Source organism: Lagopus leucura, unplaced genomic scaffold (genome assembly GCF_019238085.1).
Source record: "Lagopus leucura isolate 7727_CA_CO unplaced genomic scaffold, USGS_WTPT01 Super-Scaffold_1, whole genome shotgun sequence".
Taxonomy (NCBI): Eukaryota; Metazoa; Chordata; class Aves; order Galliformes; family Phasianidae; genus Lagopus; species Lagopus leucura.
In genome coordinates, this window is record NW_024962250.1 from 40,863,809 (window position 1) to 40,891,526 (window position 27,718).

At 52.7% G+C, this 27,718-nt stretch overlaps 1 protein-coding gene and 1 long non-coding RNA gene across 5 annotated transcripts; one reads left to right on the forward strand and one right to left on the reverse strand.

Annotated features, from left to right (window-relative positions):
- Positions 1–123: 123 nt before the first annotated feature.
- ATL1 (atlastin GTPase 1) lies at positions 124–27,690 on the forward strand. 4 transcript variants are annotated; one of them, XM_042871745.1, is made up of 14 exons: positions 124–421; positions 12,875–13,122; positions 13,475–13,609; positions 14,339–14,443; positions 15,121–15,171; positions 16,730–16,786; positions 20,143–20,235; positions 21,092–21,230; positions 22,049–22,176; positions 22,720–22,776; positions 23,523–23,594; positions 24,416–24,847; positions 26,253–26,267; positions 26,938–27,690. In XM_042871745.1, exons 1-14 carry the CDS (start codon positions 373–375, stop codon positions 27,046–27,048), a joined length of 1,692 nt encoding a protein of 563 aa, XP_042727679.1. In that variant the 5' UTR covers positions 124–372; the 3' UTR covers positions 27,049–27,690. The 4 variants fall into 4 exon arrangements, with proteins under 4 accessions (XP_042727679.1, XP_042727742.1, XP_042727814.1 ...); XM_042871880.1 differs by lacking the exon at positions 124–421 and adding an exon at positions 2,452–2,532; XM_042871953.1 differs by lacking the exon at positions 124–421 and adding an exon at positions 10,078–10,096.
- Positions 1,378–3,427, reverse strand: LOC122180471. The gene is made up of 3 exons (XR_006179106.1): positions 3,276–3,427; positions 1,610–1,741; positions 1,378–1,513 (listed from the first exon to the last, which is right to left on the reverse strand). It is a non-coding gene; the product is annotated as an uncharacterized LOC122180471 (long non-coding RNA).
- Positions 27,691–27,718: the final 28 nt, after the last annotated feature.

Genomic DNA, 27,718 nt, shown 5'->3' on the forward strand with positions numbered 1-27,718 from the left:
TTTTTGCTATTTCCTAGGAATCTTGGCCTCTTAACCTGAGAGTAAGGACACAGCAATGAAAAGCGATGACAAATCGCTGCCACAGAGGAGTGTAAGTGCTTAGGAGAAGCACAGCTAAGGTCTGAATCCTGTGCACTTTCTCATGAAATTAAGCAGAAGCAGTGAAAAAGCAAACAGTGAGCAGGCAGAAGTGATACGAACAACTGTGGGGAAGGGGGAAAAGGGCTCCAGAACCTCATACAGCAGCGTGGGAACAGCCCTGGATGGGATGGGAAAATGGGGACCCTCTGAGCAGCCCCCAGTGTGCAGTGGCACCCGAAGCAGAGCGGAGATTGTGCAGCACCCACCCGGCCCTTACATAAGCATTGCACAATGCTTCTGCTCACGAAGGATGGGAAAAGCGATGGTAAATGCTGCCATGGTAAGTGGGCCAGGCGAGGCAAGGTGAATTATGAAACTGCCCCCGTGAGCAATGTGCTTTATTGGGTTTAAATCCAGGTTTTCTGCTCATTCTGTGGCCCTTTCAGTGCTGCATCCTCCAGCACTGCAGCTTGCTGACCCCACGGCCATGCTCATGTTCTGCACGGCACTTTCTCTTTTTGCCTTTCCCCCATTTAGCATTGTTTTTCCTTAAGAATCCTTCCACTGTGTGCCTGCTCAGCCCTGAAATTGATTCTTTGTGAGCTGCTCGGGCAGCAAGAACTTAAGGATGCTTCCGAGGGAAGGCTCCTCACGGGTGGAAATATGAAGGCAGGAAGAATCAGAGAACGACTTGGGTTGGGTTGGGTTGGGTTGGGTTGGAAGGGACCTCACAGCTCCCCCAGCCCCACTCCTGCCATGGGCTGGGTGCCCCCCAGCTCAGGCTGCCCAGGGCCCATCCACAGCCTCAGGCACCTCCAGGGATGGGGCACCACAGCTGTGGGCAGTGCCAGGGCCTCACTGCCCTCTGAGGAAAGACACCACAATGGAAAGTGAAAGTGAAAAATTGCCCGTAAATGGGGCAAGACAATCTTGACCTAAGCTGCAGTTCTCAAAAGCAATGAGGAAAGCAGGACTGGAGCCCATCTTGGCTTAATTAGACTTTCAAATTAACAGATCTCCTCTCCATCCTCCTTTTTTTTTTTTTCCCCTCTCCATTTCCCAGCTGCTTTTCTTTTAACCTCCTCTTTCAACCTATTTGAACTCTGCATGTCTCCAGCACAAGAAATCCCCTCTTGCAACACAGTCTGCTTCTTGGGCTGCTTCAAAGAATCAACAGGCTTTATTTTATATATATATAAAATCATAGTATCACAGAATGGCCTGGGTTGCAAAGGAGCACAGTGCTCATCCAGTTCCAACCCCCTGCTGTGTGCAGGTCGCCAACCAGCAGCCCAGGCTGCCCAGAGCCACATCCAGCCTGGCCTTGGATGCCTGCAGGGATGGGGCATCCACAGCCTCCTTGGGCAATCTCCATTTGTTGAGGGCTTAGCTCCTTTTCCCATCCTTCTTAGGTTCTGTCTGTGCTGTCCCCCTGTGATCAATGCAGGCCATACCTCAAGAGCTGCACTGCACTCCCTTCAGAAGGGCAGCACATAGCTGTGGTCCTGGATCCATCAGCAAGCCTTACCAGCAGCCATACACCAAGGGCCAGGCTCTGGTCACATTTTGCACCTGGGTGTTGCCATGCACTTGTGCTGAGTCACCATTTCCAAGAGCAATGGATCAATTCCAAACACCAGGGGTCAGAGCGGGGGGAAGTCTGGTGGGTGATACAGAGTCACAGAATGGCCCAGCTTGGAAGGGACCTCAAGGATCACGAAGCTCCAACCCCCCTGTGCCATGCAGGGCCACCAACCTCCCCATTTCACAGCAGCCCAGGCTGCCCAGGGCCCCATCCAACCTGGCCTTCAACACCTCCAGGGATGGACGGGGCATCACAGCCTCTCTGGGCAGCTGTTCCAGCACCTCACCACTCTCACAGCACACAACTTCCCCCTGACATCCAACCTCCATCTGCCCTCCCTGAACTCCAAACCATTTCCCCTTGTCCTGCTGTTATCACAGGGGAACGGTTTTAAACCAAACGAGGGGAGATTTGGGTTAGATGTGAAATTCTCCATGCGGAGGGCGGCGAGTCCCCGGCACCGCGCACAGCCGTGGGTGCCCCGTGCCTGGAGGTGCCCGAGGCCGCGGACTGGTCGGGGCAGCTGAGCCGTAGCGCACCCAGCCTACAGCAGGGCTTGCGTGGCGATGTCCATTCCCAGCCGCCCATTGTGCGATCGCTGAGCCGCACCTTTTTGCGGCCCGGCCGCCCGCAGGCTGAGCGCACAGACGTACAGCAAGCAGGCTCCGTCCCCCGCCGCCGGCGCTCCCCGCGGGGCCGGGCCGGGCCGTGCTACGCCGTAGCGGGCGGGGATGCTGCCGGCGCCCCCGCCCGCCCCGCTCCACCGCGGCAGCCGCGCCAGACGCAGCGCGGCTCGGAGCCCGCACGGAGCCTCCCGCAGCCGCCCCGCGCCATGGCCCGGAACCGCAGGGAGAGGAGCAGCTGGGGTGAGCGGCGGGCCGAGCGGGGGGCGACGCGTCCCGGTGGCGGTCGAGGAGGAGGAGGAGCGGGGGAAGGGGGGGCACGGCCGCGGCCCGCCGCTGCGCCGAACAATGCCGCGGGGCGGGGGGCGCGCCCGGCTCCTCCCGGGGCTCGGCTCGGCCGGCGGGGCGGGGCGGGGCGGGCGGTGCAGCACGGCGGGTCCGGGGCAGGGGAGGCGGCCGGGGGCTGCGGTCGGCGGTCGGGCCTTGTGTGTGTGTGTCCGTCTGTCTGTCAGACGTCTGTCTGTCAGCCCGTGTCCGTGCGTTGGATGCTGGGGATGGGGGCCGTGCCGTGGGGCCGTCCCGAGCGGCCGCCGCCCTCAGCCGGGGCCCGGCCTGCGTGGCTGTCCGCCTGTCGGCATCCCCGCCGTCCCTTCGGAGCCCTGCGGCCCCGCACGCAGCCCGCCCCGTGCCCGGGGCTCTCCGCGTTTCTCGGTGTGCCGCAGCCCTGCGAAGAGGGGCCGCTTCCACACCGCCTGAGCCCTGGGAGCTTTTAGCATTGCCAGCGAAGAGGAGGAGGAAGAGGAGGAGGAGGAGGAGGAGGAGGAAGTCTCCCGGCCGCCTTCCTGCAGGCCTTCCCGTCTCCCAGCCGCCTTCCTGCGGGCAGGAGGGGAAAACTGCGTCCCCCTGCAGCCCCGGGGTCCCACAGGTGGGCTGTGCCCCGTGCACACAGCCTGGCCTTCACCTGCCCTGCTTACGGCCTTCCTCACCCGGTAGAAATTCAGCTTAGACGGTGTATAGCTACTGTTTAAGGCTGCAGGAGGCATGATGTGTCATTCCCCGTGTTCTGATCCCTGTAGTAAGGCATGAGAGCTCACGGCACCCCATCTGCAGGTGAGCGGAGCTCTGATGTTTAGATACACAAATTAGGTTCTAATTTGGATAGATGAGTGGAGTATTTCCCATGGTAATGATTAACGGCTCGGGGACATGTTTGCAGAAGCACACAGATAACGGAGGCTGTGATTGAAGCCAACGGAGCATGCGGTGTTCTTTTTGCAGGAGGAAATAAGCAGTGTGTGCCTGATGAGGGCTGTGTGTAACCATGACTGTGCAGGAAGGAGCTCAGACCTCGGGTAAACGGGGCTGACAGCTCGCAGCCAACACTGTGACATTCTCAGCTGTGTCTCACACGAGTGTCTGTCCCGTTTTTATGCGGGTTGAGCATTGCACGCACGTACGTGTGCTTGCACTTTCCCTTTGCATCTTGATGGTGTGAGAAAAAAATGCACGTGATGTCAAAACAGATTTAAACGGAGAAAAAAAGCCATCCCAGGAGGTATAGGCTTGGTCTAGCAAAGCAATTAGACACGTGCCTGGTGTGAGCATACTGCTAAGCCGTGCTGGAGTGAAACGAGGTCTGTTGCTGGTTTGCTTCTGGGTCAGCTCTGCAAGAACCTCATGTGGATTGATCACCTTCCATCCATCCACACACCAAACACAGGGCGTTCCTGGAGTGATTTCCCAGCACTATGCCAGGCTGCTTGACATTGCAATTAGTGCGAGAGCCAAATGCTGTGTTTTTTAGTACCAAACGGCTCCCTTTAGTAGATGCCTGCATGTATACGGCAGCAGCTCATCTGAAAGATGGGTTTTGTCAGCTGCCTGCATGGTGACATCCGTCTGTGAGGTGACTTCCAGTGCCTGTTTCTCAACCTGTCTGCTAAAGGAGCTCCTGGAGTGGGTCCAGAGGAGGGGCACTAAGATGATCAGAGGGCTGGAGCACCTCTACTATGAGGAAAGGCTGAGGGAACTGGGCTTGTTAGCTTGGAGAAGAGAAGGCTGCAGGGAAACCTCATGATGGCCTTCCAGAGCTTGAAGGGAGTGGATAAACAGGAGGGGAACGGCTGTGTGTGAGGGTGGGTGGTGACAGGACAAGGGGAATGGTTTTAAAGTGAGACAGGGGAGGTTTGGGTTGGATGTGAGGAGGAAGTTTTTCAGCCAGAGGGTGGTGAGGCACTGGCACAGGTTGCCCAAGGAGGCTGTGGATGCCCCATCCCTGCAGGCATTCAAGGCCAGGCTGGATGTGGCTCTGGGCAGCCTGGGCTGCTGGTTGGCGACCTGCACACAGCAGGGGTTGGAGCTGGAGGAGCACTGTGCTCCTTTGCAACCCAGTCAGTCTATGATTCTATGCAGGAGGGGTTTCAATCTCCTGCCTTCCAGGCAGTAAATTCAGTCAGTAAAAACACGACACTGTTTTGGAATGGATCAAACTTTGTCCTAGTTCCTAGTTGTTAGGCAGCCTGAAAGCTGCTCACTGCAACCCTCCACCTTTGTTTCATAAAAACAATTTGCTTTTTTTAAAGATCCTGGAGTGAATTGAGGTGAGCAATTGCACAGCACGCAGAAGGAATTGCTTCCAGCCAGCTACCAAGGCTGTGTTACTGCTGCACCTCCCCGCCTGGTCGTGCAGGGGCACGTTGTGCATCTGGCACAGGGCTTAGCCCTGGGCAGGAGGTCAGCATAAGGCTGTGCATCATTGGAGGCTCTCTTACAAATGTGCTGAGTGGTGCAGAGAGCTTACAGCTGCTGCTAGTTGTGGGATGGATGGCTGGGAGAGCTGTGTATGGAGAAATCATAGAACCATAGAAAGGAATCCTAGAATGGCTTGGATTCGATCTTAGAGATCATCTGGTTCCAACCTCCCTGCCTGAGAAATCACGCAGTGTTTTCGTCAGAGAAGGGGATCCTGCTTTTTCCTGGTCTGAATCATAGAATCATAGAATCACCAAGGTTGGAAAAGACCTAAAAGATCACCCAGTCCAACCGTTCACCTATTCCCAACAGCTCCCACTAAACCACGTCCCCCAGCACAACATCCAGCCTTTCCTTGAACACCCCCAGGGTCGGTGACTCCACCACCTCCCAAATCCCGGTGGGTGCAGTATTACAAAGCTCTGCAGTGTGTGGCAGTGGTAGTTTTTTCTGAGATTCCTTGTGCTTTTCACCTGCAGCACTTGGCTCCCTCTGCTGTGGCAAAACCACTCGAGATCTCTGCTCCCAGTCACTCATTTAAACAGCTCAGACGAGTACAAGATATGTGAAATCTCTCACTGCCCATCATGGCACGTGTTGCAATCCAAACGACCAGCTCGTCAAGAGTTCAGTTTCAAAACCATAAAGAGGATTACAGAGGTTCCTGGTCAGGCTTTTCAAACTGGACTTGAGCTTCGTGAGGGCTGTTCAAAGGGCCTGGCTGTCAGGAGGGGCTGAAAGCAGCTTCTGGAGGAAAGGTTTTCTTCCAAAACAGACCAGATTGAGTTCATCAATGCCACACTTTCTGCATGTACAGAAATGGGTTCAACTGGAAAAAAAAAGGGTGATTTTTGGGTACATATTATATATATATATTTAGGTAATATTGCTAACAGCCTTTTTGTTTGTCGTTTTGCTTGTGACTCTGGATGCCATGTGCCTCCTGAAGAATGAAAGCTGAGGCTTTTCAGGCAGCTGGGCCTTTGCACAAATGCTACTAGAGATGAGAAGTTTCACAACAAAATTGCTAGCCTGTAACTGAGAAGGGAAGATGAGGTGTTGGGGCTTGTGAGCGTGCCGAGCCAACAGTGCAAGCTAGAGCCCCAAATCCCTAAGCAGCTTTTGGTCTTTGTGTGCCCAGGGTTTTGAGAGGTAGCATTGCACAAAGAATGTGAACAGCGGGGTGTGAGTCAGTCAGAGATGAGCAGGAGCAAGTCCAACCTTGCCCCTCCTGCAGAGGAACAAAGATGTGCTGAGCCCTGAGCACATGTGCAAGAAACACGTAGCTGTGACACGCAGGAGCGTGGTTAGTGGGCATGGTGCTGATAGTTAGCCTTGATGATCCTGGAGTTCTTCTCCAACCTTAATGATTCTATGACTCTGTATTCATAGGCACCAGGAATCGTGTGAACCCCCCTGCACCAAATGCCTGCAGCCACCTCCAGCTGTGCTGTGAGGCAGAGGCGTACTGTCAGCTCTACAAGGCACCGTGTGCCAGTGGATCACCTCCAAAGCCACCTTGGATTGGGGACACTCCAGCTCCTTGTGTCTTGGAGAAGTGTTCTTGTTTGCCACCTGGGAAAGGAGGAGTGAAGTTTCCCAAGTGGGGTAGGGGCTCACGAACCTCTGTCAAGCCAGCACAATGTATTTTAAGCACTCTGTTTTGGAGAAGCATTTGTGTGATGTCCATTTCAGTCACTGTGTCTCACCTGTGTGTGGCTGGACTGAAATGTGGTTAACAGTCCTAGAACTTCTACCTGAGAAACAGATGAAGGCCTTTGGGTAATGCTGTCTTAGAGATGCACTTTTGACAAACAGATAGGAGTCAAGTTCCTTCTGAACATCACCCACTTAGCTTTGAAATTGGCCAGTCCTGGCATGGGCATTACCACAGAACTGTCTCACGTGGCCTCACATTTCCTGGGAAACTCCTAGGAAGGAATCTGTGTGATCTGCCTTCTTCCCAAAGAAGTTGGTGTGCCTGTGTCTCTGAAGCTTGCCAGCCCTGGGAGCTCTGCTGATGGGTGTTCTGTTGTTTCAGAGCTAGCTGAGGCACAATAGTTCTGTGAGAGTAGAAGATGTTGTTTTCACTTTGTATTTTGGCATTTGAGATGCATCTGTCTTAACAAACAGTTTGATGGCTAGTAATCATTCCAGCTCTTCACAGAGCCACAGAATCATAGGGGTTGGAAGGAACGTCTGGAGATCCCCCAGTTCAACCCGCTGCTAAAGCAGCATCCTTACAGGAGATTGCACAGAAAGCATCCAGGAGGGTTTGAATATCTCAGAGAAGGAGACAACAGCACCTCTCTGGGCAGCCTGTTCCCATGCTATGTCACCTTACAAAGTAAAGAAGTTTTTCCTTGTGTTCATATGGAATTTCTTGTGTTCCAGTTGGTGCCCATTGCCCCTTGTTCTGTCAGTGGGCACCACTGAAAAGAGCCTGGCCCTATTCTCATCACATCCACCCTTAGATATTTATATTCATTGATGAAATCCCTTCTCAGCCTTCTCTTGTCTGGGCGAACAGCCCTAGGGCTCTCAGTCTTTCCTCATAAGGGAGATGCTTCAGGTCCTGATCATCTCTGTGGCCCTCTGCTGGCTTTCTCCAGCAGTTCTGTCTGCCTGGAAGTGGGGAGCCCAGCACTGGGTGCAGTGTTCCAGATGTGCAGTTGGGAAGAAGAACCTCCCTTGACCTGCTGCACTCTCTGTGCAGTGCATCCCAGGATATCATTGGCCTTCTTGGCCATCACGACACACTGCTGGCTTATGGTCAACCGTTGGTCAACTGCTGATCATCCAGAACACCCAGATCCTTCTCTGCAGTGCTCCTTCCTGGCAGCACATCAGGATGATGTGGTTATTTCTCCCCAAGTGCATGACCCTACACTTGCCTTTGTTGGATTTCATCAGGTTCCTCTCTGCCTGACTCTCCTGTGTTGGCGCAGCCTTTTGGTGTGTCAGCTGCTCCTCCTGGCTTCATTTAACCAGCTGAAGGTGTGCTCCATCCCTTCATCCAGATTAAGATGTCAGAAGAGCCTGGCCCCAGTGCTGACCCTGGGGAACACTGCTAACTCGTGTTTCTGCTAGCAGCCTTCCACCTGGGAGTGTTGTCAGAGTAGTCACACATCTCCCTAATCTGTCTGCCTTTGGAAGAAGGAGCTGAGCTGGCCGTGCTGTTCTGATGCCAGCTGCATGTCTCAGGGCTGGCGGGATGAAGATGCAGGGCCAGTTCTTTGCATAATGCTGGTGGATGGATGAAGAGGGCTCTGCCCAGCCTGGCAGCCCTGCTTGCCCTCCCGAAGATGCTGGCTCCCTGGAGCAGCACTGTCTAGACAGACACCTGGCAGCTCCGCACCTGGGGAGTTTGCTAATTCCCTTTGTGCTTTGGGATGCAGCTGTGCTCCTCTGCACTTGGGAAGGAGAGCTCTCCACTGAGCCTCTGTGCAGGACTGATACAGGTTGCAGCACTCCCTCCACCTTAGCTCTCCAGCGGATGCTTTGTTTCAGTGCTTTGTTTCTTGTTTTCCTTCATTAGCGTGCTAAGATGCTGAGCTCTGTGCAAGCCTCTCTCACAGAGGAGACAATCTCTGGTCCCCACTCAGAGTGGCTGCTGTCTTTTCCAGCCTTTTCTGATCCTTAGCTGGCAGTTGCATGGTGCAGTTAGCTCAGCACGAGTGGAGCCAGCAGGACTCGTGTGTGGGAGCTGGAAGGGGTAAGTGCCAGGGATGCCGTGGCCTGGAGATAGATGGCTTTCTCTGCCCAAGCTGTTTGCACGGGGCAGATAAGCTTTCTGGCAGCTGGAGCCCTCTGGAGAACACACCGAGGGATCCAGGCTGAGCGTGATCTGTTCTGTGTTTGGCTCGTGGAATGGGTAGCAGCACTGTGATACGTTTGTAATGCAAACAGCCGGGGCAAAAACAGCCTCAGAAAGGATCCACACAGCTATCGCTGCTGACTGAATTAATCCCCGGAGGGCTGCTGATAAGCAACCAAATCCCATCAATACAGACATGGCTCATTCCAGAGAAAGAACCAGTTAGAGATCATAACATCACAGAACCCGAGCTGGAAGGGACCCATAAGGATCACTGAGCCCAACTCGTGGCTCCAGATGGGACCGCTCAAAAATTAAAGTTAAAAAGGTTCAACTGTTAGACTTCTGTTTTCTCTCCTTGGTCGTTTCTGTTGTTCCATGCAGCTAAGGCTTTTGGAGCAGCAGCTCCGTGGTAAATCAGTGTGCTGTAGCAGTGGCCCAGGCTGCAGCCCTTCTCCTCCCGCAGTGCTCCAGCAGGTGAGGCTCCTGGGCTCCCCTGAGCAGGGCTGGCAATGGAAATGGTCCATCTCAGGCTGTGCTGTGCAGCCCGGGTTTGCACAGGCCGTGCCCTGGGTCGTGGGTCAGTCTGTGGAATGAGATGTATTTGTTGTGCGACTCATCGAAGGAAAAAGCTGACTTTCTTAGTTGGTCTCTGGTCTCAGCCTATGACCTGTTGGTCTGGAACTAAGGAAGAGCATGAAGTTCTCACAAAGTATGCTGCGTGATCAGTGATGTGCTTTATCCAATTTATTCTTCTGTAGGGGCTCAATTGCATTAGACATGAGCTGTCTGCCCTCACACTTGGAACATGCTGTATTTGTTGACTAAACTTGATTTAATTTTAACCACAAATAATTCCTACAGCGATTGAAGAAGGCTCAGTTTTCCCGTGGACTCAGGCTGTGTCGGAGCAGGGCCATTTCCTCACTGCTGCCTGACAGCACAATAGGAACGAATGCCAATTCCCCTCTCCTTCATCTTTCCACTTTAAGTCACTGTATGGAAAAGAGAACGTGGATCCCACCCTGCTTTGGAGTCGTGGAAATGAGCTGTTATGAAACGGGGAAAAGGAACTGCATCCTGGCAGTGACTGAATGAGCAGCTTGAGAATTGACGCAATCGCACGGCGCCGAGAGAGGAGGAGTCGAGTCAGAAGATGAGTGAAAGCAGGAGTGTGTTTGGGAGAGCTGAGGCCTCCTTCCCTCCCCTTTTGGCCAGATGATGGTTTGCCACCGCCAGGTACACCTTCCTTCAAAGCAGATAACTAATTTATGCTGGAAAGAGCAATTAAAATAATTGATTTCCAGTGATGCGCATCCAGCTTATAAAAACATCTCTGGTAGATAATGCAATAACCACAGCACGGGAGTTTCATCACATGGAAATAAATAGCAAGGATCGAGTTTTGTTTGCTGGCAGCTACATGAAAGCAGAAGAGATAATGGGGCTGAAATTAGCTCAGGGACCTGCTTAACGTAATGCCTTTCCTCCTGATATCTCCAAGGAACTGGAAAAGCAGCACATCCCACTCATTGTGCTCTGTGTGATGAGCAAACAGCTTGGCTGCCCACCGTGCTCCAGCTGATGGCAGAAGGATGTCCTTCAGTGGAGCAGGGCCACTCAGACTGCTGCCTGTGTGCACAGAACCTCCCCAAATCCATCAACGCTGGGTGAATTAAAAGCAAAGTGCTGCCAGTGATGGGATGGCACGACCTCCTGGTAGTGCTGGTTGCTGTTGGTGATGGAGCAGGGACAACCGCTGTTCTGCTGCAGGTTGGGTCACCCCTGAAGGAGCTGCTGCGGTTCTCAGCTGCTCCTGATGCTGTCAAACTGATCTGATTCTCATGTGAGGCAGTAAGAAGTCGGTGGTGGAATTTTCCACTGAGGTGAGAAGATGTCTGCTCTTCCTGGAGGCCCTCATCCAGGCACCAGCAGCAGGGAGCTGGGTACCAAGCATCCCTCATGCTGGCAGGGCAGGACGGCCCTTAAACAGGAGTCAGGGCGGTTGGATCCCCAGCAGGGCCTGAGCTGGGATATCCTTTGTGCCCTCCTGCAGGGTCCCACCATGGGATGACCGTCCCTCTGTCTGTATGCTCTGTGGAGGGGACCCAGGGGTGGCACAGCTCTGTCACCTGCACACCGGGTGGCCTCGCTATGGCTACAGCCAGCAATGTTTAGATTCAGTTCCATTTACAAATGTTTTCCTGCCTCCACCATGAGTCATATCCCACAAGGACCTCTCTGCTGTCCTTTCTGTGCAGCTGTAGAAAGGAAAATCAAATCAAATAAAATAAAAAGGACTCGCTTAGCTCAGCATTGGGAAACAGCAGGAGAGAGGGATTTCCAGTGACAGGCTTTATATGGCCCTCGCAGCACGGCAGGCCCTAAAAGGACCACCAGGTTTGGCACCTGTCTGCACTTGTGTGCTGGGGAGGACCTGATGCTGGAGGAGGTATTGAGTGCATGCAGCAAGCAGGCAGACAGCATTCCGGGTTTCTGGGTGGCTCAGTGATGTGTGCCTGCTCTGGGCTTTGGGAATGGGGAGGGCTTTTCTTGGAGTGATGTTGCCCAGGGGCTGATGCTGGAAGGGCATTCAGTGCTGCTGCAGCCTGCTGCAAAATTTTGCTTTTCAGCTTATTTGGGACTTTTGCTTTGCTAAGGGAACTCCAAGCATCGGGAAGAAAAGATCTTTGTCTTTCAACTGGGAGCAGAGAAAGCTCGCAGTATATGTCCCAGAACCACCAGAAATCCCCTAGCAACAAGGCTTAACGATCCTGATATTTCATAGTGGGTTCATAGGAAATCAGAAACTCGTACAAAAGCGCCGTTGTTGCTGGAGCCATCTTTATCAGAGGCCCAGAATGGGCAAACCCCATTCCTTGTGGTATTTATAGTTTGCCTTTTAGCATGTCTGTGCATCGTCCCTGTGCTTTGCAACAGCTGGGACAGGCCTGAAAGCAGGGCTGTGGGGTCAGGGCTGAGCTGTGTGCTGGAAGCCTGCAGGCTGAGGCAGTGAGGAGGGATGCTTTGGGGCAACGTGAGGGGCTTTCCACTGCATGCTGCCCCCCCTCTGGTGAGCAGGTTTAGCAAGGCCTCAGGTGAGCTGGTCGGCGTGGTGCATTGCCTTTGCTGTTCCTGTTCTGTGCTGGGCAGCTGGGAAGCAATGAAAGCACACTGGCAGGAGCTGGCCTGCTGAACCCCAGGGCTGTGATTCCTACTGTCACCATGGCAGTGAATGGGCGCTGTGTGTCTGAGTGTCTGTGTGTCCTGTCTGAAGGCAAGCTGTGGAGTGGGAAGATTGCAGAATTAACACTCAGAGCCTTGGTGCAGACTGCAGGTCGGACAGGGCTCTGGGCTGTGCTGTTGCCACAGAAACTGCAGTGACATACAAGCACAGAATTACAGCACGGTTGGGTTGGAAGGAACCTGAAAGCCTCCCCAGCCCCATCCCTGCCATGGGCTGGGTGCCCCCCAGCTCAGGCTGCCCACGGCCCCAGGCATCTCCAGGGATGGGGCACCACAGCTCTGGGCAGTGCCAGGGCCTCATTGCCTTCTGAGTAAAGAATTTTCCCCTGGCATCTAACCTACATCTCCCTTCTGTGTGTTATCAACATGCTTCTCACCCTAAATCTAGAACACAGCGCGGTATAAGCTGCTAAGGGAGATGTTGTGGCCTCAGCTGAGGCTCATGGAGACGTTAGGACAACCTTTGTGCATGTAAGAAGGTGTTTGTGAAGGGCAGAGAATAATCTGTTCTCCATTTCAACTCTTGTAGGAGCATTTTGTCCAGGAGGGTCCCAGCAGGGACAGGCAGGCATGCTGACAGATTGCCCCAAAGCAGCTGGCAGCTTTGTCATGATGTCTGAGGAGTGCTGCAAAGACATCTGCTCTAAGCCGGGCTGTTCTGCGGTGGATATTTTGGCCAGCTGATCTGTTACAGCCCTGTCCTGTCCTGCTTTCCATCATTCTGTGCTTTCAGAAGGAGCCACACAGTTCTCGTGTCACTTGTTTCCACAGGTAGTTTTGCAGACAAGGCTTACGAGTGGAGCTCAGAGGAGGAGGAGTCCGTGAGGAAGGCAGGACCGGTGCAAGTCCTCATTGTCAAGGATGACCATTCTTTTGAACTGGATGAAGCTGCACTCAACCGCATCCTCCTCTCAGAAGCTGTCAGAGACAAAGAGGTTGTGGCTGTGTCAGTTGCTGGAGCTTTTAGAAAAGGGAAGTCCTTCCTGATGGACTTCATGCTGCGGTACATGTACAACAAGGTATGGCTGCAGCTGCACCTGGCTCTTCCACTGCTGCTCAGTGCTCCTGTGTGCCCGGGGCCGAGCAGGGAAGGACTCTGGTTTGGTGCTCTAGAGATGCTCCAGCCTCTGTTTAGCATGGAGCCTCACCAACTAAAATAGAGATGCTTCCACAGCCCCATGCAGTAGTGGGTCTCCAGTGGGACGCTGCCTTCCTTGACTCTGGAGCAGAAATGTTCACGTTTGCTATACTGTAAGAAACCTCTCTTGTGAGGGCGGCTTGTCTCCCCTACTGGGGTAGAGGCAGCACAGAGAGAGGTGTAAAAACACAGTGAAATGGGAAATTCAGCATTTCATCTGTTCTCACCTGCAGGAAGCAGTGGACTGGGTTGGAGATTACAACGAGCCTCTGACTGGTTTCTCCTGGAGGGGAGGATCTGAGCGGGAGACGACCGGCATCCAGATCTGGAGTGAGGTTTTCCTGGTGGACAAGCCTGATGGTAAAAAGGTATTTGCTTCTGTGCTGTGTGGCTCTCTGTCTATGTGTTACTCATCAGCTCGTCTTGCTGCTCTGGCTTCTGCCTTGTTGGAGGTGGCTGAAATGGTTGTGCAGGTTTTTGATACATATCCCTGCTTTAGCATGAGTGGGTTTGATGCACCGAGTGATGTGATGTCTGAGTGTTTCCGTGTGTCCCTGGTGTCGTCCCTACCTGTCCCTCTAACTCTGGGCACCCCAGAGATCATTTCTCTGCTGTTCCCTGGAATTTGAGCCCCTTGCAAACTATTCCCTGCTCCTAAAGCAGTAGCTGTGACATGGGACGCCTTCGTTCAGAGAGGTCATGTGTAGTGAAAACTGGGAAATCCTGCAAATTCAGCTTGTAGGCAGGAATATTTGTATCTGTCAGCTCTTCAGTGAAGTTGAGATATGCTGCTGTGTTTGGCTTCCATGACATGAAGTGAGTACAGGCTCAGGAAAAGACCCATCTGCACTGACAGCAAATGTCAGAAGAACAAAGCAGTTCCCTGCTCTGTGTTATGCAGCATTCATTTCTTGCTGTCAGTGACTGGAGATGCTCTTTTCCTTTATCTTCCACCAAGTCTGAGGCTGGAGCACTGACATTCTCCACACACAGCTGATGTTCAACCACCTGTCCTGGTGGCATTTGAGAATGATTTTGCTCGGGTGCAGATGCCAAATGGGTGCATCCAGGCTGAGCTGGAGCTTTCTGTCTCTCAGGTTGCGGTGTTGCTGATGGACACACAGGGGACCTTTGACAGTCAGTCCACCCTGCGGGATTCAGCCACCGTGTTTGCCCTGAGCACAATGATCAGCTCAATACAGGTAAGAAGGGAGATGTCTCCAGGAAACACTTGCTAAAAGGTGGTGGCTGAAAAGCAGCAGCTTGGCACCAGCCTAAGGCAGGTGGGGGAGAGACAAAGAGCAGCGTGTTGGCTGCACTGAGTGCAGGGTTCAGTCGTGAGTCGTGTTCCTCTGCAGGGAACAGTCTCATCTCACCTCACCCCAAGAGCAAAGCCAGCAGCAGATGCACTCCTTTACTCCCAGCTGACAGAGAGGAAAGGATGTTGGTTGGTGAAGTTCGTGTGCCTTTGTCTCAGTGCTGCTGGAGAAACCTCTGGGCTGTGGGTATTCTCACAGCAGGTGGTTACTGTGGAGTAGTAAGGCTTCCTTCCTCTCACCTTTGCTTCTGGAGGACAGCATTAACAGGATGGAAGCAGTGTCTCGAGACAGAGCTCAGCACATCGTATACATGGAGGAAACATTATTTACTCCTATGAGGCTTCCTGGATGGGACATAACAGCCCCTGCTGCTCCCATGCTGGAGCGTTTTGCTGTGCTGACAGGAGCAGTGCCTGTCTGTCTGTCTGTCCAGCAGCACGGCTACACTTGGAGCACCAGGGGCCAGCTGGGCCTTTGTCTGTGTCCCTGTGGTCACATTGTAAGCTTTAACCACACTGATCCAAGGGGCAACGCTCTGAAGTATCTGTGTTTTCTTACAGGTTTATAACTTGTCGCAGAATGTGCAGGAGGATGATCTGCAGCACCTGCAGGTGAGACCCCTTGTCTCTGCTGCTGTTTGTCACTGGGCTCCCTGGATTATGCTCTGCACTTGCAAGATGCTTTGCTCTGGAAAGGCACGTTTGCCTTTGGAGCTACAGATGGGTCTCAGAGTTTCCCAGCTCTCGTTTTGGTTCATGGGTGTATGGGAACTGCTGAGTCACGGCCTGAACCTCTGATTGACCACCTGAAGTGAGCCATGAGCCAGCCAGAGGAGCACAGCTGAAGGCAATGCAGCTGTGCTGCTGGAAGGGCTGGAGCCTGGCTCCCCCCCCTCTTAGACCTATTTAAGAGCTGGCTGCCAGTGGGGAAGGATCTCTTCTGGAGATCTCTCCTTGTGGTGTTTTGTGGTGAGCCCGGCATAAGGGTAAGCCTTCCATTTATTTTTCTCTTGTTATCATAGTCCACTTTGCCTAACTCTCTTGTTTATTTTGTGATTGTAACATCTTGATATCCATTGGTTGTACAGTGGGCATGGAGGAACAGTCACTTGTGTTGAAATGTGTCTTGCTTCATAGCATGCCTGCTTGGGGCAGGGCAGTCAGTGGGACGCTCACCAGGAGCAGAGTCGTGCCCTGTAGGACTTTGGGGCTGGCAGGGATCTGTTATTTACTCCTGGAGTCATAGAATCACAAAATGGCTTGTGTTGGAAGGGACCTTAAAGCCCATCCAGCCCCCACTGTGGGCAGGGACATCTCCATCCAGAGCAGGCTGCCCAGGGCCCCATCCAGCCTGGCCTTGGACTTTTTGATTGAGAAACCCAGAGAAATTGGTTTATAAGCCTGGATATTGACATCTGGCTGTGAGTCAGTACAGATGACCCAGAAGAGTAGTTACAACTCTGAGTGCTGGAGACCAGCAGCTTTGGGGTGTTTTTTTTTCTATGGCACACATATCCTGCCTGCCTCTGCCCACAGTTTCCTTTTTTGTTCAGTTGGCTTCTTGACTGGCTAGTTAGGATTTTTTTTTTCCAGTAGCTTAAGGAAAAGGAAAGGAAAAGTCCAGCTGGAGAAATCAGAAGAGTTCTGCACTGTTTCAGTCAGTAAACATTTTTTAACAAGAATACTGTATTTACGTTGAACTTATCCAGTGCAAATCCTATCTTTCAGTTGGAATTAGAAGCCATTATTGTTGAACACGTTGACCCACTTTTAGGCATCTGTGAAATACATTATTGGTGCCTCTGCTAAGAATTTGCAGCCCAGAGAGCCCTCCAATGTTGCTGGTAGGCTGATCTTATGGTCTCTGCACAGTGGGGGTTTGCAGGGAAAGTACTTATTTCTGAATTCATTTCCACCCCTTCCTGGAGCATTTAAAGAGAGCAGGGCTCCAGCAGTCCCCTCTCGCACATGAAGTTTGAGAGCAGCAGCAAGCAGTGGATTGGAGCCATTTTTTCATAGATTTGGCAGCCAAAAACTCTGGACTGAGATCTCTCATGTAAGAGCTCTGCGTGGTGATTGCCTGCCCATAGCAGCTCCCTCTGCCCGTTAAACACGAAGCAAACGTGGCCTCGGCAGCTGACAGTCCTCCTTCCCTTGCATCTCTCCCCAGCTGTTCACCGAGTACGGACGGTTGGCTATGGAGGAAACCTTCCTGAAGCCCTTCCAGGTGAGTAGAGGCTGCTGGCCGCCAGCATCCCCCAAACCGATGGCTTTGCCACGAGGTGTCACTGCAGCTTGCAGGACGGATGAGCAGGGAGGCGTGGAGACTGGCTGAGCTGAGGCGAAGGAAAGGCTTTGTGTTTCCTAACCCGCGAGGAGCTTTCTGAATGCATCCAATCGCTTTCTTTCTTTCTGCTCTCAACCTTGGCGGCTCCCCAGCCCTGCAGCGATCCCCTCACCCAGCAGGTCTGGATGCAGCTGGAGGCTGTTAGCTGAGCGAGGCTTTGTTCCCAGGGACAAAAGGCTTCGGTGCAATGTGATGAGTGCTGTGTGGCATCAGCTGTGTCCTGGCAGGGCACTGTACAAGTGATGCCCTGCCTTGAGAACTGTGGAAGGAGCCATCCCTACAGCTCAGCCCTGTCCTGCTGAGGTGCTCAGCTTTAATGGCAGAGCTGTGGAATGAACACCCAGACAGGTTTGTAACGCTGCAGTCTTGGCTGTCAGAGCCTTGAGCCTGCTGCCTGGGAATCCTTGCACTTGGCAGAACAAAGAGGATCAGCTCAGAGTGGCAAGTATAAGTGGGATTTTAACTTCAAATAAGTGACATCTGTTTCCCAGCCTGTGCAGAGGTGGTATTCAAGAGAGGAGAGCATTAGGCAAACACCAGCTTGCTCTGGACACCAGAGCTGTGAGCAGCTCAGCACGCAGGAGGATGATGGGCTGCAAGAGCCTCTTTTGGGGGGAAGGTGAATGTGAGCAAAAAGAGAAAAGTGGAAGGAAGGCAGGTAGGAGTCTGTGGGATGGTTTTAGCAGCTGCTGTTGAGAAAGGTGGCTCAGCAGGTTGCTAAACCTGCAATCCTGCAACAGAACAAGCTGTGCTTTGTATGGCTTGGTAGTGGCTGTACTGAACCCTGTACACCTGGAAGGCTGGGAAGGAGTTAAAGAGATTTGGAAGATCATTGGTACCTGCATAAGCCACTACATAAAAACACCACCAATACTCACTTCCCTTACCCAGGTGCCCCCAGTCTTAGTCCATCTTCTAGCTTGCACCTACAATAGGAAAGCTGGTGACTGGATGCAGGATTTGTGAGCTTTCCAAAGCAGAAAGCAGCTGTAGAAATGCAAGCAGTGATTGGGAATGGGTTACAGCTGTCTAGCTTTGCCTTCCAATATTAAAAGAGAATTGTCAGTCTCCCCATCATCCTGGAGGGCAGGAGGGGTTTATAAGGTGGCTGTGAAGGGGGGGGGTGAAATGAAAAGGTAAAAAAATACAGTGAATGGACAAATGGAGATTTTTGGGGAGCTTTGAGTATATATTGGATACAGCGTGGGTAGATGGTTGGTAAATGGTGTTAAAGCTACCAGTAAAAATGTATGGCTTGTTGTAAGAACCAGGAGAAAACTGTAATATGGTACAGAAAAAGCCAGACATTAACTAAATATTTCTGTTCTTTATTTAAAAGTTAGCAGGGTAATCTTGCCAAATGTTACAGTGAAAGTGAAATACTCCGTCAGTAAGAAGGAGGCTGTAAGGAGACACTGTTAAATGTGCTTAAGTCATTAGGGCTGGCTGAGAGCCTGTGGCTTTGCCTAACAATGTAAGTGATGTCATGCAGGTCTGTGGGCAGTAAGTCTGGTCACACATCCCACTATCCCTCTTACAAGGCCACAAGCTTGGTTGATGAAGGTGACTGTCACTGGTGTTCTGCCTTCTGTGTGCCTTATCTCCATAAAGTGCTGATGGAAATAGAGCCAACAATGCAGCCAGTCAGCATTGTCTGTTTTAATCCGTGTAAATGGATTAAAAACCCATTAACTGATAGAGGGCTGAGGATGCTGAACTAATTGTAACAGGGACGCCTCATCCTTCAGAAGCCTTTCCTTGGGGCTCCCCCCAGGGTCTCTCTGCTTCATTGCAATCTTCAGCAGCAATCTCTGTGCGAGTATGGAACGGATGTGGTGAGATTTGGTGGAGGAGCTGGTGGTGGGGGGGCCCTGTGAGCAGCACACAGCTGCCTGTCCCCACCTCAGCACCCCCTCCTGCAGAGCACATCTGAGGACGGCCATCTATTGCCACTTCCCAGCCAGGAGGAGGCAGCCTGCAGCTGAGGCCGGACAAATTCGGTGTGGTGATGGGGAGCAATTGAACAGCTCAGCTAGAGGTGTGGGGGCCTGGAACCAAGGCAGCTTTCTTTGCAGAAGGTGGTCTGCAGCTTGAGTTCCGTGGGTGAGGTTCTGAGCCTGGAAGTCAAAGTCAATGAATGTCTTTTGTCCTTGTGATACATGAGCCTGGAAAGGAGGATTTTGGAGAAAGCTCCTATGGGAGGATGCTGCCAAACAGGGAGTGTGGCGATAGGGAGATGGTTGAGCTGGAGCTGCTGGAAAAGAAGCAGCACTTGGGGGTGGAAAATGAGCTGTTCCCTTGTGCTCCCACTCTGCTGTGTGCTGGAACGCAGCGCTGTGTGCTGACCGGTGCCTTCGCTTGGCAGAGGGCTGAGGGTGGGTGCTGGGCACGGTGAGCACAGCAGGTCTGCTGCAATCCTGCTCGAGAAGAAAGGAAATAGCTCCCAATGCAGACAGGACAAGGAGTGCATAATGTGTTTGTGGAAAAGCCCTAAACAGGGCCCTGTCTCCTCAGCGTCCTGCAGTCTCCAAAAGAACAGCATGTCCTGAAAGACAGAGCTGCGGGCGTTTGCTGTGGCTTGCAGTGCCTTTAGGAATGGCCAACTCACTGCTCTTTTTGTTTTTCCCCTGATGTTTTTCTTCCAGAAAACAAGAAGGGGAAATATTTTCCCTCCCTCTCCCAAATCTTTGTTTTAAACATAGACAAGTTTTAGGGAAATTCCAATGAAAGGCATTCTCCTCATTGCTCATTCCAATGGAGAGGAGAAGCCCTGCCTCCTCTGCCCCACAACCTTCCGTGGGATGCAGAAGAGACACCAGAGATGTGATCCCTTCCAAACCCCATTTCTGTCGAGATGCAGAGTTGTCTGTGCTGGCATTTATTTATGCGTTGAATGGAAACGTCGGATGTCTCAATAAAGATCACCAAAGCCAACCATTTCTTACTCCTCCTCGTTATCCTCCATGTGCTTCTCGTTAAAAGTCTGTCTGGAGAGCTGCCTGGTGGAAATGGCTGGAAAATGAGCCTGTGAAATTCCCATAGGATGGAGCTCAGTGCTGCTGCAGCTCGCTGCCTTTTGTCCTGGTTAGCAAAAATCCCTTCCTTGTCTTGCAGTCGAAATGACCGGCGCTGTTTTTCAAGCGAGAGACTCAAACTGTCATCCAGCAAATCCCCCCTGATAACGCGTGGCTGAGCGGTGCTGCGTGGCTCTGACTGCTTCTGCTTCTGTTCCCCAGTCCCTGATATTCCTGGTGCGTGACTGGAGTTTCCCCTATGAATTTTCCTACGGATCCGACGGCGGCGCGAGGTTTTTGGAGAAGCGTCTGAAGGTTTGTCCTTTCTCCTCTGGATTTCAGGAATGATTTCCACCTGGGCTTCCGCTACAAGGCAGGGCTTTGCTCAGCTGCAAGCCGGTGATGATGGTTAAGGTCACACCCTGACTTGCCCGTGCCTTAAAATCACAGCAGAAATGCCTTAGAGAATCATAGAACCACAGAATGCCTTGGGTTGGAAGGGACCTCAAAGATCATCAGCTAGATGATCTAGATTCTAGTTGATCCTTGAGGTCCCTTCCAACCCAAGCCATTCTGGATCAGTTCCAGCCCCTTACCATGGGCAGGGTTGCCAGTCACTAAACCAGGCAGCAGATCAGGCTGCTCAGGGCCCCATCAAGCTGCATTTGGGACCTCCATGGCTGGGGTGTGCCAGCACTGCCCAGAGGAGTTGTGATGCTATGATCCTGTGTTATAGGAAGCTGAATCCTCCATGCTGCAGTCAGTGTGGGGCTGCCCTTCTGCTGGAGGGACGAGGAAAATGCTTTAATAATAGGCTCTTGTACAGTGAAAGCGATGGGCAAGGGCTGTGTGGGGATTACTCAGGAAATGCATGGGTGATTTGGTAGTGGAGAGACCTGGTCAGAGGGAAGACAAGAATGGCCCTGGTAGGGAAACCCCAAATGCTTTTGCATTCAGGTCATGCACACATGTGCACATTCTCCAGTTGATAATAACGTGCCCCAGGGCGTGTGGTCAGAGATGTGGGTTGCTGGCAGAGCTCTGGCCTTGTGCTCATGCACTGTGCTGCTAAGGGATGCCCTCCTGGTGCGGACACCTCACGCTCCTGTTGGCGCTGTTGTCCCAGTCTCTCTGCATGCAAAGGAAACCTGATCACACTGCTCTCCCACAGGTCTCAGGGAATCAGCACGAAGAGCTGCAGAATGTCAGGAAGCACATCCACTCCTGCTTCACCAAAATCTCCTGCTTCCTTTTACCTCACCCCGGCCTGAAGGTAGCCACCAACCCCAACTTTGATGGAAAGCTGAAAGGTACAAAGCAAAGGTCCATTGCCAGATTGATACCACAGGCTGTGATGTCTTTATTCTATGATGCCTTTACAAGTATTTTCCATGAAGGAGCTTCTGCAGTGCATTCCTGTTCCTGATGTGCAGCTGGGCAGAGCAGGGCAGGCTGGTTCTTGCACAGCAGGTTGTGCTGGCAGCCTTGTCACATGTGCTCTCAAAAGAACAGTTATTTCACTTTGAAAAGCAAGGCACATTTAACCCTCCTGACTTATCTGATGGGTGGTTTCCCTTCAGGACAGACTTAGTTAATCAGGTGAAATAAAAGGGAAGGGTAAACAAAATGGAACTCATCCCTCTGGCAAACGATTCTAAGGAGCAGCAGGGGAGGGGAGGCGGTGGGGGGGGGGGGGAGGCTGTGCTGGAAGCTGAACTGGGGTTTGTTAATTCCTCCTTTAATTTCAGGTGCTGAGCAGTATTTAACAGAGCTGGCCTAGGATTGTCAGCATCTTACTGACAGCATTCTTTTGTTCTTTCAGAGCTGTACTCAGCTTTTCTCTTGGCAAGGAGGTGCTGCTCTCTGGCACTTGATGCACGTGAGCAGTGCCATCAAAAGCAGAAGTCACATCTGTGTTCCTGCAACTACTTTGGAGACAGTGAAGCTGGCTGGTGTATACATGCACAGCTGCATGCTCTGTCTGTGGGTTAACTTCACTAGGATCATTGCTGAGCTCACCTCCCTGAGTCACAGTGTGTGTGCCTGTATCCAGGATCCCCCCTGTTGTGTGATGGCAGTGCAGGCTGGGGCTGAGGGGTGGCACTGATGATGTTGGGTTTATTTCCAGAAATAGACGACGAGTTCATCAAGAACTTGAAGATTTTAATTCCCTGGCTTCTGAGTCCTGAAAGCCTGGATGTTAAGGAGATCAATGGAAACCACATCACCTGCCGGGGCCTTGTGGAGTATTTTAAGGTATGAGCTTTCTCCAGAGAAATTAGGCTTATTTGTTTGTGGCACGTCAGCACTTTGGCTGTAAGGAAAGGGGAAAGTGTCAGTGTGTTTGGCCACGCAGTGAGCCTGAGGAGTGGGCAGGGCTCCTCCTTGCCATGGAGGACTGGAGGGAGGGAGGCTGAGGGCCATATTCCCATTGCCTTTGGAAAAGGCTGTGCTGTGTTGTCATGGCTACTGGGACATTTTAATGCAAGACATCAGTGAGTAATTCTCACCACCTACTCTCTGGGGCTACCTGACTCCGGCTCCTTCTCCTTCAGTGAAGGACAGAGGTAGGTGTGCAAATCCTATGGGGTAGATATTGGAGTGAGTGATGGCAGTGTGAGTCCTCAGAGACCCCCCTGCAGCACCCAAAGAATGGACGGTGAGCCGTGTGCTGCCTGGCAAAGCATCCCCTGCTGAAGCCATCCCATGCTGGGATCCTCCCCCTCTTGGGGCTTTTCCCATCCTGTTGATGCTGTGCTGGGGTCTGTGCTGCACCTGATGTGATTTCATGTTTTGCAGGCCTACATAAAGATCTACCAGGGGGAAGAGCTGCCGCACCCTAAGTCGATGCTGCAGGTAGGTGGGCTGTGCGAGGTGATGGCCACTGCACTGTGACTGCTGTTATGTCCCATGAGCTGTCGGAGGAGTCGCACTGGTGCAGCACTTGGAGCTGCCATGCTTTTGAAGTGCCTTACTTTGACAACCCAAGCTGTGTCCAGCAGTCACTTCAAAGCCCAAAGGAGCTGTGCTGTGGGGAAGCAGCGGAGGCAGCAGGGCTGGGCTGCTGAGCTGCAGTTTCCCTGCAGACGAGCAGCGTTGTCCCCTGGCTGTGCTGTGAGCGCACACTGAAGGATGTGCCCCACGTGGATGCTGCAGTGCTGGGTCAGGGCTCAGCAGGAGGCTGCAGCTGTGGCTGTTTACATACCCTGAGCCTTTTATCTGCTTTCTTGCCGTTTCCCACAGCTGAAGCCAGAGGTTTCATTGCTCTGACTTGGAGGGGAGGAATCCTCTCCTGATGCAGGCTTTTGCCTGAGGGGACAGAACAGGGAAATAGAGAAGGATCTTGTTGTGTTGGTCGGAGTGCAGTTGGAGAAGGGAGCTGTGTAATTCTGTGTGTGTTCTGGGGTACCACACGTACCTGACCTCCAGGCCAAGAGCATGTGGATCGTGTGCCCCCAGGTTCCTTGCTGTCACTACACTTCTGTGATGACGGGAGTTGGACTCAATGATCCTTTTGGATCCCTTTCCAGATTGGGATGTTCTGTAGTCCTTAACCTTACAATCCTGCAGCTGAACTCTGCACCGTTTTGCCCTTCTTGCAGGCCACAGCAGAAGCCAACAATTTAGCAGCAGTTGCCACTGCCAAAGACACCTACAGCAGGAGAATGGAAGAGGTAGGTGTGCTGAGCAGGCTTCCTAGCAAGGTGCCTGATGCCCCGTGGCTGTCAGCATTCAGAGGGCATTTGGGCCTTCAGTGATGTGCTTTAACTTTTAGTTGGCCTTGAAGTGCTCAGGCAGCGGGACTGGATGGTCTTTGTGTGTCCCTTCCAGCTGAATATCCTGTCCTGTCCTATCCTAATCCTATCCTATTCTTTAACCTGTGTTGTGGCTGGTGCTAATTAGGGGATAAAGTCATTATATATCATTAAATTAAAGTCATTATATATCTTTGTAAGTGGCTTTTCACCTCTGCCCTACCAGCCCATCTCAGCTCAGGCATGTGCTGATGACTGTGATGTTTCAAGGTGAAGCTCAGACTTCAGCCTGTTTCCTGCCACTTCCAGCTCTGTTCTACAGTACTGGAGGTTGCTGTGTGTTGGCATGGGAGGGGTGTGGAGCTGCATGGCCAAATTACTGTGTGCTGCCCTGGGTCTGTGTCTGTGCTGGTGCCTTAAAGCCCAAAGAGCCGATCCTATGGAGCAGGAGAACAATGCTGGTTATTTGAAGGTGGGCCTTTGAGTCTCCAGGTTCCTGAGCAATAGCTTGAAGACTCAGTGCCAAGAGGAGGGCAGGTCTTGTGATGGGATGGAAGCCGGGGGAGGTTCAGGTTGGGTTCTAAGAACAATTTCTTAGGCTAAGAGGAGGAGGAGAGGGGCTGGATCCCACACCAGTGAGCAGTCAGTGTGGTTGATGCTGAAGGGGAGCACTGGTGGTTTGCATGGCAGAACCCAGGAGCTGAGGGTGCTGAGTGACCTGGCTGTGCTTTGCAATGCAGGTCTGTGGGGGGGACAAGCCCTTCCTGGCACCCAGCGACCTGCAGGCCAAACACATGGAGCTGAAGGATGAAGCCGTCAGGCTGTTCCGTGGGGTGAAGAAGATGGGAGGGGAGGAGTTCAGCCGCCGCTACCTCCAGCAGCTGGAGAACGAGATCGATGAGCTCTACATCCAGTACATCAAGCACAACGACAGCAAGAACATCTTCCATGCCGCCCGCACCCCCGCCACGCTCTTCGTCGTCATCTTCATCACTTACGTGATCGCCGGGGTGACCGGCTTCATTGGCTTGGACATCATAGCCAGTCTGTGCAACATGATCATGGGCTTGACACTTATCACACTGTGTACCTGGGCGTACATCAGATACTCTGGGGAGTACAGAGAACTGGGTGCAGTCATAGACCAAGTGGCGGCGGCGCTGTGGGACCAGGTAGGATAAAGAGCTTCTCATTTACCACCGGCCAAACCCACGTCCCAACCCCGAGTTCTTAAGCATTGTTTCCTGGGGCTTTTCCTCCTCTTCGAATGGCTCTTGGGTTTGCATGTAGGGTTGCAGTGGGACAGTGTGCTTCAGTCTGTGCCTTAGGCCTTCTAGATGGGGAAAGCAGGGCCAGAAGTGTTTTCAGGTTGGGTTGTAGAGGTGATCGTAAGGGGAGAAGAGTCTTAGGCGAGGGTGGAAGATCACAGCAAGCCTGAAGCTGGCCAAGGCCCTGGGCTCAAGTCCGATCCCCACAAACTGTTTTGGTCTGCCTTTTTCTGCTTGTTTTACCCATCCCAAAATGCTGCTTTATGGACACTAAATGCTGGCACAGGGCAGCATGGAATGTGATCCTGCTGGGGAGGTGCTCAGGACCACAGGAGTTTGTGTGCTTGGAGTGTCAAGGAGGAAGCCCTGCTCCTCCCTCCTGGCACAGGGCAGGGATTTGGCAGTTCCTGGCTGCAGGATGTTAAGGCTGGGGCTCTGTCCTGCCTGCTTTCAGGCTTGCCATCTCCCTTTGTCTTTGCTTTGTGTAAACAGGTGCAAAGGTCCTGGTTGAGTCCTGCTGTCAGACATCCCTAAAACCTTAACAAAGGTTGCAGTGAGAAAACACTGCCCTTGGCAGCGCTGCCCCTTGGTTCCTTTTCATCCAGGAGTGAGGAGTTTTAGCTTCAGTGTGACCACCTCCACCTGCTCCACCTGTGGCTAGAGCTAGCCACACTTCATTTTTCACACTGAGCTGTTTATTGCTCAGCTTCTTCACCCCTGAACCAGGCAGTGATGTCACTCAGCAGGGCTGCCTTTAAAACAAGGCAAGCAGGGGCAGCCCATGGTCCCCTGCATCCCGGCTGGGTCCATTCTGACATCACGGTGCTGCTATTGGGGGCCTTTTGAGGGATGCTGGGTGTCGAAGCCCATCCCTGTGTAGGAACTTGGGATGAGTTCAGCACCACAGTGAGTACAGGAGGGGGCAGCAGAAAGTGAGAGGGATGAGTTGCCTGCAAGCTGCCCTGCTGGGAAATCAAGGAAGAGGTTAAAGTGCTTGCAGCTGCTCCCAGGCACCAAGCTGCCCCAGGCACATCTCAGCACAACCCCCAAAGAGGGGGGAGAGCACTCCCAAGAAGGAGCTCTGCAAAGTAGCAGGGCCTCGGGCTGTTGGTGCACTGGGAGGAAGAGCAGTGCTGGGAGCCCTCAAGGCTCTGTATGTGTGTGCTGTCCCTGTGGGTGCAGGAGGGCTGGCTGGGGCCCTGGGGGGGCACTGAATGGAGACGTTTGCTCCCTTGGACTTGTGTGATACACAGAGATGCTTCTTTCTTTTATTTTTCTTCCCCTTTTCTTTCCCCAATGCCTCTCGCAGGGAAGCACAAATGAGGTAAGTGCCTCTCGGGTCCCTCTGTTCCCCCCAGCACTTCTCCTATGGGTGCCTCGAGTGCTGGGGAACCCCTGGGAGGCAAAGCACGCAGAGCTGCTGGATGCAGGGATGGGGCTGATGGCAGCATGGGGCACCTCCAGTGCCTGGGAAGGGCACTGCTGGAGGCCAGGTGGGGGAGAGAGTTTGGGGCTTGTGTGTGTGTGTGTGTTATAAGGGGGGTGGGCTTGAATCTTTCTCCTATTAATTGTGTTTGGGGATGCTATGGGGCCAGCTCCATGGCACAGCCCTGCCGCACAGCTTTCCTGTGTCAGTGCTGGTGCATTTTGCTGCCTTTGAGTGAGGTGGGAGCTTCTAAGCAAGATGTGGAGCAGCTCTCACAGGGGCTGAACCCCTTCTGTCCCATGGAGACCAGTGCTGGGCTGTCTGGGGGCCTCTCTGTGCCTCAAGCACTGTTGGAAGTTGTGACCTGTGGGGCTGTTGGGCTTTGCTCTATCTTTATACAATGCTAAGAGCTTAGTGAGCTCCTGAACTGGGTCTTTCCCCTTTTGGATGTCAGAGCAGGGCTTTGAGGGCTCTTCCACCCAACCCTTCTGCAGCTCTACACTCGTGCACCATCAGCAGTGGGTGCACAAAGCAGAGGCGATCCGAGCCTCTCCCGTGTCTCTTGCAGGCTTTGTACAAGCTGTACAGCGCAGCAGCGACCCACAGACATTTGTACCACCATGCCTTCCCTGCACAGAGAGTGGAGCCGGCCGAGAGCCCCGACAGGAAGAAGATGTGACACAGCTGTGAGCCCTGCTGCTGCATGAATGCGGCACGGCCGTCGCTTCAGCCCTTCTTTGCTCCCCCCTCGTGAGCTGCCACGCAGGACCAAACAGGGGCTCTGCCCCCATGGTGCTGGCCTGGAAGCTCGGGGCACATCTGGTGTTCTGTTCCGTGTACATAGCGGTGCTGCTGCCCAAAGTGCTTTTGATTGATTTGCAATATCCAGCGTACTTCCCAGCTCCTTTACAAAGCCTTATTTCTCCCTTTTTCATTAATCAGTAAGGGAATGGTAATTTGCGTGGCGCTGCAACTGAAGACCTTCCAAATCCTAGCGTTATTCCAAACCATCTTATGTCCAGATACTTGAACGGGTTATAACACGTAACCACAGGTTTTTTTTCTTCAATTACAGCAACGTAATTAAAAATGTATTAACTTGCTCTGTCAGCAGCCGTGAGGACACTTATGCTATGGTATGTTCGTGGTATTGTAAGGAAAGCTACTGTTCCATTCGTAACTGATGCACACGGTCTCACTTTGTACGAGTGTTGGAGAAAGTCTCACTGTATTTCTGTATATATATCCGTTGTAGTGCGTAGCAATGTGTCCAGCAGTTCTTTTATTGTCCCAACTATTAAAGTTTGCTTTTTGTTCCTAAGGAGTCGGCTCTGGAGGCTGCACGCTGC

Bases quoted from the DNA above. Each gene is read 5' to 3' on its own strand.
- ATL1 (XM_042871745.1), top strand. From the start codon at position 373: ATGCTTCTGCTCACGAAGGATGGGAAAAGCGATGGTAAATGCTGCCAT. The intron at 22,777-23,522 runs GTAGGTGGGCTG...CCCTTCTTGCAG, and splicing joins ACCCTAAGTCGATGCTGCAG to GCCACAGCAGAAGCCAACAA. The intron at 23,595-24,415 runs GTAGGTGTGCTG...TTTGCAATGCAG, and splicing joins ACAGCAGGAGAATGGAAGAG to GTCTGTGGGGGGGACAAGCC.